General features: G+C 43.7%; 1 protein-coding gene across 4 annotated transcripts in view; it reads right to left on the bottom strand.

The window, feature by feature from the left end:
• Positions 1 to 2,121: 2,121 nt before the first annotated feature.
• Positions 2,122 to 9,817, bottom strand: part of Fbxw11 (F-box and WD repeat domain containing 11) — a 102,334-nt gene continuing 94,638 nt past the window's right edge. For all 4 annotated transcript variants that reach the window (XM_027425196.2, XM_027425198.2, XM_027425197.2 and 1 more), the window contains 4 exons: positions 9,605 to 9,715; positions 8,659 to 8,737; positions 6,164 to 6,349; positions 2,122 to 4,464 (listed from right to left, as the gene is read on the bottom strand). In XM_027425196.2, coding sequence (XP_027280997.1) covers positions 6,188 to 6,349; positions 8,659 to 8,737; positions 9,605 to 9,715 — 352 coding nt within the window. In that variant the 3' untranslated portion in view covers positions 2,122 to 4,464; positions 6,164 to 6,187. The remainder of the gene's footprint in view (positions 4,465 to 6,163; positions 6,350 to 8,658; positions 8,738 to 9,604; positions 9,716 to 9,817) is intronic.

Raw genomic sequence — 9,817 nt, 5'->3', positions numbered from 1 at the left:
GAATCCAGTTCTTGGCTCCTTCCTCTTGTCTTTTGTTAAACACCTCTTCACAAACTACTGTACACTACACAAGATGCTACAAGGCCTATCCTCTATCTTGTCCCTTTCCTCTATAAGCCCCAAAGTCCTTCACTGATACAGTGAATCAGCACCTCACTAAAAATGCTTATCATCCCACTAGTTCAGAGACACAAGCTGGTGGAGAGGTTGCCTTAAAAATAAAAGTTGCCAAAGGCTGGAGAGATGGCTTAGCAGAGGGCCTATGTTCAGTTCTTAGCACCCACATGGTGGCTCACAACTATCTGCAACTCCAGTTCAAGAAAGGGGATCCAAAGCCCTCTTATGGCCTCTGTAGGCACTGCACAACTTGTTGCACAGACATACACATAGGCAGGCAGTGCTGGCTAGTTTTATGAACTTTGACACAAGCTGGAGTCATCTGAGAAGAGGGAACCTCAATTGGGAAAATGCTCCACTCCATATGATCTGACTATAGGCAAGCCTGTGGAACATCTGGATTAAAGATTGATGTGGGAGGGCCTAGCCCACTGTGGGCAGGGCCACCACAGGCTGTTGTTCCTGGTGGAAGAAAACAAGCTGAACAAGCCAGAAGGAGCAAGCCAGTAAGCAGCAGTCCCCTATGGCCGCTGCTTCAGTTCCTGCCTCCGGGCTCCTGCCCTGACTTCCTTCAGTGATGGAATATGACCTGAGAGTAGAGCCCTTTCCTCAAGTTACTTTCAATCATGGCTTTTTATCACAATGATAGAAACCTCAAGACAAACAAAACACTCATACACAATAGGAATACATCTAGAACGAATGCTTCTAGCAGTTGGGTGAGCACATACTCTAGATTTCTAGGGCACCTTGAGATCAGCGCTGGCATCACTAGGTCTACATTACTTGCAGTCACCTGAGCTTGCCATGTGCTGTCCCAAACAGCAAGTCAGACAGGGTGCAAAGACCCCAACCAGGAACACCTGGTAGCTAACCTGGAGGAGCATCAAAGGGCCCATCTTTATTATTTAGACGACAAGCAGGCTAGAATGACAGGGCAACTCATCTCTGATAGCAGTCAAGGAGTATAACAGAACCCCAGCATGAAGGATGTATCTGAGGCATTCAGGAACAAAGGAGGGAAGGAGGGAGGGAGGGAGGGAGGGAGGGAGGGAGGGAGGGAGGGAGGGAGGGAGGGGAGGGAGGGAGGGAGGGAGGGAGGGAGTCTTTACCAGCTGTGGGAGAAGAGGTCAGAATCTGTCTTAGACTGCTGTAATAAAACATTGTGACTAAAAAGTAAGTTGGGAAAGAAAGGGTTTATTCTATTTAAAATTTTTATCACTGTTCATCAACTGAAGGAAGTCAGGGCAGTAATTCAAGGCAGGAGCATGGAGGCAGGAGCTGATGCAGAGGCCATAAGGATTGCTGCTCATGGCTTGCTCAGCCTGCTTTCCTATAGAACCCAGGACCACCCAGGCTGGGCCTTCCTTCATCAAGGCCACACTGGGAGTTTATCCCTTGTTGCTCCTAAGGACTAGCCCAAACCACAGGGGACAGCTTTACTGTATTTAACACTTGGGCAAGAAACAAGCCAATCTCCACTCTCAATTGAACTGTCAAAAAGATATATCCTTATAAGCAAATACTAAGCCATTGAACAAGAATGATGTGGAATGATCACCAGAAAAAAAAAAAAGGGTGTGGGGCCTAGAGTGGGGGAAGCAGCATTCTGTACTTTTAGGGTTTTAAACTAGTTTTCTTACTGTTCTATCTCATTCAAAAAGCCCACTCTCATGACAAGCTCACTTCCTGCATCTGTAGTGCCATCATGCACACCACTTCAAGAGGAAGGCTCCTCTCACTCACCTGGAAGTACCTGGGGCCTCTTTCCTATTCTGCAGAGCTTATGAAGAACTCATGCACACCCGATACACAGATCTGCTGGGGAGGAGCCCTGGGCTCTCGAAGCTTTCTGGGAGGGCGGAAGGTGAGAAATTCCACAGGCAACAAACAACATCTTCACCTTTACCATCTAGACCAGATGACTTTGAAAATCCGCCTGTAGGTATGTCACTAAATTCCTGATGGCACCAAACTGTTTTTCTGAAAAATGTAACGGAACAGTGGAGTACTGCAACACTTTATTGAGAGTATTGGCTTTGAATTAGTAGCTGAAGTAACAAAGGCCATGAAGCCAGGCCAGGTGTACTGCATAATACTCATCTTGATTTACTGACATTACTTAGCAATTTATTGGACAAAGGTCAAACTTTTTTATTAAGCACATTCCACAGTACAAAGCCGTCATGATAATATCTGTACAATTTAACAGTTTCAATAGCTGTTCAGACACATATTTATTTCAAACAGATAATTGGCAAACATAATTAATTACCAGTTAGAATTAGACTACCCCAGTGCTTTAACACATTAATATAGCAGTAATTTACAGTTGCTCAATTACGGTTAGCAAAATAAAGTCCAGAGTACAACTGGGAATTACTACTGTAATCCCAGAAATTGGAATTCCTTGGGTACCCAAGTCCCCTGCTATAATTTAGTAGGCACAATTCAAAGGTCGTGTGCATATTTGAAGGCCATGATCTCCCAAGGATGGACACGAACTTCTATATTTAACATGCAAAAACAACAGAAAAGTCCAATTGTTCAGAATTCACTTCCTCCCCTCCCCCTCCCTATCCCCTGGGCATTCCTGTCAAATGGATGATGAGCTGTGAGTGGTGTGTCCACACTCCCCTTATAGACAGGGGACTACTTTGTATACATTTGAGCCCCCACCTCTCAGAAACAAATGTAGAAGCATGTGAGAATGATGTATTAAAAAAAAAAGAAAAAAGAAAAAAGAAAGAAAAGAAACCAACAACTAAAAAGCAACATCAACCCAGTAAACAAATCACCAACACACACTGATCCCCACAGCATTCACAATGCCAGGACAAGTGGAGCCCAGAGGCCTTCTCTCTCCTAGAGTGTGCTTCCATGGGAAGAGGCTCCATTCACAGGGAGGGCTGGTTGGTCCTTTGAAAGGGTACTGACATTCCTTGATCTTTGGAAACAATGGAGAGGGGCAAATCAAAACCTAATCTTGAAAGAGGGAAACAATGTTGACCAATGTCCTTTCTGTGTGCCCCCTCCCACTCGGAGCTTTGAGAACTGAGTGATGAGTGGCACCAGAGCTGACGGGCCTGAGGCTATGCTCCACACAGGAGTGCCTTGCCCTTAATGTGGCTCTGAACAGCTCACCTGCTCCGCAGGCTCTCACTCAGCAGCTGACTCCAACACCCTGCCAGAGTGCACAGAGCCCAAAGCCAGGAGCCCCGTCAACAGGGCTGCCTTCTCCCTGCCTCAGGGTAACTGCCACATAGAAGGATGTTGGACAGAGAAGCCAAGATCACCATGATGAGGTGACCATTAGCTCTCGGGAGGGGTACTCATGAGGAAAAGCACAGTGACAGGTAGATTGCGAAGCTACCTGTCCACTGCAGATGTCAAAAAACAAATAAACACCATGTTAAACTTCTGAAGTTCCATCTGAAAACAGCGCACACAGGACAGTGACAAATAAAACGCAAATGAATACTGCAGAAGGTTCTAGGAAATCACAGCAACCTTGGAGTCAGGCTCTCAGGCCCACCTCCTGCTAAGAGCAACACTCCACAGCAGTGTCTCCATGCAGGGGGCCCTACACGGCAACCTTGAGCTTGAATTGTTATGTACATTATATCTACATGCGGGTACAGTATTTTAAATTAGGAGGCAAGCACGTGGATAAAGGTGTTACTCTACCAAATATCAGGAAATGATGAGGGAACAGAACAGTTAATAAAAGAAAATAGCTATATTACCTATGGAGAGGTAATATAACTTGCTTATTCTTTAAATTAAAAGAAACCGGTACAGAAAGGAAGTGTAATCCAAAAATACTAAAATAATCCAGAGCTGTCCATTGTCCGACACATTCCTATGTTCGTCAGAACGACGATGACCTGAAGGTCTAAAGAGAAGCTGCTGCTGCTGCTGCTGCTGCTGCTGCTGCTGGAGAGGAAAGCCCTGAACGCCCAACACTTCACCAAAAATGCAATGCTGTTTTTAGTACCAAACCAAGGTGCAAAGCGATGTGAATTAGAGGCCAGTCTTCACCCGATGGTCGCCTTGCTTCTGAAGAACAAGCCATGTGTCCTTCCTGTGAGCATGTGCATCGGAAGGAAGAGTTGGGCTCTTCACTGGAGGGAGGGGCATGAGCGGCTGCTCTACTTGCAGTTGGTGAGCTAAGCTGTCCTTCTCCAAGTAGAGCCGGGGGCGGTGAGAAACGTTGGGGCTTGAAGAGTGGGGCTGCTTTGTGTCTACCCAGCATCTAGAACCAATTCCAGCCCCAGAACTCAGCTGTGAACGAACTCCCTTAGGCATGTGGTAGCCATGTAGCCAGTAGTTCAAGACCAGGAAACCCTGAAGAAGAAAGAGAACAGACATTAAGGACAAGGCAGGCAGGGAGAGAGGAACAAGAGGCAGGCTCAAGAAGGAAAGCGGAAGACAAGGAGGGAGGCCACACCTTCAACACCCTGCTCCTTAGGCTTTTCTGATTATGACCAGTCAAGAGCTCCATGCCTTCTGCCTCTGTGTGTGTGCTCTGAAGATCTCACTTAATGAATACAAGATTCTGCCAGGTGGATTTTTCAATGGACTTATAAAGAATCTTCCAAGAGAAAGTAGTGAGTGAGTAGATGACTGTGTGAGCACAGTGTTAACACATGGGAGACCAGGAGCAGTAAACATTTGAGTGGCTCTCAGGTCCTTGATGCTGATGCCCCCCCCCACACACACACACACAGCAGGTATCACCAGCCCACCATGTCTTACAGTCATTTGGGGTCGGAGAGCTATTCCCCTCAACTAGCACTATTGATCAAAGGGAGCTGTCCAAAGCAGCATAGATCTGCCATTCTTGATGCAGATTTTTTATTCTTAAAGGACTACACAGGAATTGGTTGACATGTTACATAGGCAGTGTGAACTTTGTCCCAGCTATTCAATTCTGTCACTGAAGCACAAGAAGCCATCACAGTAAATGTAAACAAATGAATGTAACTATGCTCCAATCAAAATGACTTCATAGAGGTTGGAATTTTAATATCATATAATTTTTACATGGCATCAAATTTTCTTTTTCAAGTGTTTAAAATATAAGAACTATTTTTGGCCTGGAATGGCAGAAAAACAAAGCATACAGAAGGTCAAATTCAGCGCTTGACTACAGTGTGTTAGCCCTGAGCAAGGTAAACTTCTTGAAAGTCATTTAACTGACTAAGACTTTGCATGACTTGGTATTAGGGGTTCTTGATCTTTCCATCCCCACAGTTTCTCAGTTTTACACATGGATGTTTTGCACTTTTTAATAAAAAAAGAAAAAACTATTTTAAAAAAATACAAAGAATTAAGTACTGCTTTTAAATCAAGAGAATTTTAACCAAAGTCTTTATACACACATATCACACAAGTATGGGTGGGTATAAGTCTCCAAAGTATGATGTGCACAGAATCCAGTAGCCCCTGGCAAATCTTCAAGTTGGGAATGCTGTTCTTAGTAGTCATGGGTATCTGGGATATGGGCAAATTGGCTATCTCTCATCCTTCTAAACTGAGCAACAGTGCAATGGCTCTGTAACTAGAACTAAGGACTTGCTTCCTAAAGCACCTGCTGCCCTCACCATGAAGCATGGCTTTCAAGGCTGACACACACATCAGTGATCTCTCTTTAGGAGACAGCAATGGACTGTGGTGGTGGGAAGAAGAGGAATTTGGATTGTCCTTGTGTGTGCATGTACGTGTGTATGTGCATCTGACAGCCACAGAACCAAAGGACCAGGAAAAAAATGTTGATTCCTGCACTCCAAAATCAAACCTGAATAACTATCCTGGAGTGTAATGGCCATGACCATTTAGGAAATCACTTAGGAAGCCAGTTTTCAAGACAGCAACCACATCCATCACCTGTTAACAATGATGTGAGAGTCCACAGTGCGCAGGGTTTTATTGTGAGACCTGTTAGGTCCAGAAAAGGCTTGTTCACATCACCAAGGAATTCCCAGAAAGAAGGTAAAGACCAGAAGCAAAGCCTTGAAGAGTCCAGGGGTTTGAACACACTCACCAGATTGGGCCAAAGTGCAGACCGCTATCTGGAGATATAGGTGTAGGTTCTGGAGGGAGAGCGTGTCTCATTCTGGGCACTGGGAGGCACATTTAAGAAATCCCAAATCAAAATAGTGTCATCATGGGAACTGCTGATGATCTGAAACTCATCAAACTGCAGTCGAAACACACGTCCAGAGTGTTCCTGTGGAAGATGAGCTTGATTAACAGTACCATCTTTACAGCCTCTACCTCCAGAGCCAGGACTTAACTCAGGCCGCAAAGTCAGCATTTATCTGAGCTTCCTGCACGACTCCCAACCACTGAGCCATGTCCTTTCTGAGAACAAATGCTCGGCTTTGCCTTCTAGGTTTTTTTTTTTTTCCCCTCTTCCTTCTTTCCTTCCTTCCTTCCCTCCCTTTTTTAAAAGTTATAAACATTATGTCCTACATTGTGGACTAGTAACATGTCACGGAAGAAAAGCTATGTGATTACCTCACAGATGCCATCAGTTAATATCCACTCTGGATATGCTATAAAACCAGAAATCAGAAGGGCGAAGCTGCTACAATCGTTTTTGGTTTATGGAGGCAGGGTTTCTCTGAGTAACAGCCCTGGCCAGCCTTGAACTAGCTTTGTAGATCAGGCTGGCCTCAAACTCACAGAGATCCACCTGCCTCTGCCTCTTGAATGCTGGGATTAAATTTGAGTGGCACCACTGCCCAGCTACGATTAAAATTTTTTAAAAACATAACCAAGAACATCTATCTATGTTAAACCACAGCAGACATCAAAACTCATAGTGAAAGCAAGAGTGGCCCTCACCACGCAGTTCTGCCTGCCTGGTCTAGTCAATGAAGGAAATAAGAAAATGCAAATACAATCATTGGGTATGGAGCAAATGCTCAGTAGTTAAGAGTATTTGTTGCTCTTACACAGGACCCAGGCTCAATTCCCAGCACCCACATAGTGGCTCACAACCATCCATAACTCTAGTTCCAGGGGATACAGCAGGCATACACAAGGTGAATGTACACACAAGTAAAACATTTACACAAATAAAAAGAAAAACTATATATGGAGATGGAATATATATATATATATATATATATATATATATATATATATATATCCCAAAGAAAAGGGTTCCTGTGTAGCCCTGGAACTTAATCAGTACACCAGGCTGGCCTTGAACTCAAAAGATCCGATTGCCTTTTGCCTCTCCGGTGCTGGGATTAAAGGCCTAGGAAACCACACCCAGATCTAAAAATAATTTTTTAGGAAATAACAAAACTGCTGAAAATTTTCAAGAAAAGTCCATCATTGTTTTCAGATGCCTTATCAAGAAAAAAGAATCCAACAGAATCAGCCACAGAATTAGATATCAACAGCTTTGGTAATATTACAAAAGACTGATGAATCAAATTATTTGTTTGTTCTTAAAGCAACCAAGATATTCTGCCATTAAACTAAATGGAAGCTGGGCGTTAGTGGCGCACGCCTTTAATCCCAGCACTCGGGAGGCAGAGGCAGGCGGATCGAGTTCGAGGCCACCCTGGTCTCCTGAGGGAGTACCAGGGTAGGCTCCAAAGCTACACAGAGAAACCCTATCTCTAAAAACAAACAACAACAAAACAAAAAAACCTAAATGGAATAGGCCAGGCACAGGAAAACAATGATCCCACAGACTATGACTCTCGCAGAATGAGGCAAAAAGGATATCAGCGTGGAAGATGGGGAAAGACTGGATGGAGAAAGATAGGCTGAATCCAATGTTCATCAAAGGGTCCAAAGTTTCAGTCAGACTGCAAGAACCCCTGTCAATTATCCACTGAACTAGAGTGACCACAGTAAAAAGCAAAATGTTGTAGACTTCAGAATTTATGAAGAGTGGTTTTGATTTTTTTGTTTGTTTGGTTTTGGTTTTACAGGTGGGAGATAGAGTCTTATGTATCCCAGGCTGGCTTCAAGCTCACTATGTAGCCAAGGATGATGACCTTAGATTCCTGATCCTCCTGCCTCTATCTCCCAAGTGCTGGGATTATGGGTCTGAACTACCACACTTGGTTTAAAAACAGATTTTTACTATTTCTACCACACTCAAAAAAAACCCTAAAACTGATAGATCAATTAGTAGACAGTATTTCTATAATATATATTATAGACCAAAATATCACACCATACTCTTTTAACAATACACAATTATTTATTAATTCAAAATAAATTTAAAAATTAAAGTGCTATTTTATGTGCCAAAGCAATAATCTATAATGAAGACTTTCTACCTTAACAGTACACAACTGTGCAGTTATAAAATTTGAAGCCACACACTAAAGACTCCAAAGCTACATGAGGAATGTAGTAGTCTATGAGGATGCCTGCCAGCCTACAGAAGACCCTGCAGTATGTAAAGGTGCTACATCCTGACTGGCCAAAATCACCCATGAATATCTGAAAGCATGGTACAAGACACAAGCTTTCCTGGGTACCCGTCCACCCAAATAAATCACATACCACCAAGGTGCGAAGACACAATGTGCTTGCCGGGGCCCGAGGGTCAAGAGCAGCTTGCAAGTCCCAGACTTTAATCTTCCTACAAGGGAAAATGAGACTGGGATTAATGCAAAAGTTAATCCTGTCTACACAGTGGGCATATCCATGACAAGACACAATGCACCTGCAAGTCTTCACCAAACCCAGTGGGCACCATGCTGGTGTTTCTGAGTTTTTGAACTTAGATTTTGAGTATCTAATTTTGGAAAAAGAACCTAAACCTTCCCAGAGCTCCTGAAACTTTGAAGGGATGTTACTATTAAGGAGATAAACAGATAGGGGACTTTTGGTTACCAAATTCATTTCGTAATTAGTTATCTATGTCACAAAATTCTTTACTTGGGGGACTGAGTACAAGATTCTCAGGATGCCTTTCTCCAAATGAAGAAATGGTTAGAGCACTAATGCCCAGTGACCAAGCATATATAAGGCAGGACTGGGGCTTATAGCTTCCATTTGTCATTGAGAACAAAAGAAGAAAAGAGGGAGGGGTAGTGGTGTTCTTGGTTTATTTATAATTAAGGCGAAGAACACAATTTCCAATAGTTTAATTTGTGTGCATGCTCCCATGCATATTCATATGCACACGGATCTGGAGTCAGTTCTCTTCTTCACCAGGGATTCCAGAATTAAACTCCAGTTGCTAGGCTTGCACAGCAAGCACCTCCACATACTGAGCCATCTTGCAGGTCCTACCCTTTATATTTCTAGTAAGAGTTAGAACATAAGCTAGAACTCAAGTGCCTGGCTATGGTGATTGAAGCAAGCTTACTTCATCTTTCTGAGTCTGGGCATCCTCACCTGACCCATTGGTATGACAGATCTTTCTCACACAGAGTCCAGCATGCAGATAGCAGTTTTGTTCCTAAGAAGGCTATAGCCATGCATGTGCAGACTAAACACATACCCATCATAGGCGCCACTGACAATCCTCTTGTTATCAAAACGGATGCATCGGACCAATTCTTCATGCCCCTCTAGGACTCTTAGACAGGCACCACATTCAATATCCCATAGCCTTAAACAAGAAACAGTCCGCTATGAAACAAATTCTCACATGACTCACGCCCTCCTCAAGTTCTGTACACCTGTTCCACATGGGTAAGACTGTTCATTCTCC

Source organism: Cricetulus griseus, chromosome 7, assembly GCF_003668045.3.
Source record: "Cricetulus griseus strain 17A/GY chromosome 7, alternate assembly CriGri-PICRH-1.0, whole genome shotgun sequence".
NCBI classification, from domain to species: domain Eukaryota; kingdom Metazoa; phylum Chordata; class Mammalia; order Rodentia; family Cricetidae; genus Cricetulus; species Cricetulus griseus.
The sequence above is the reverse complement of the archived record's forward strand: the minus strand, read 5'-3'. Positions and strand labels throughout refer to the sequence as shown.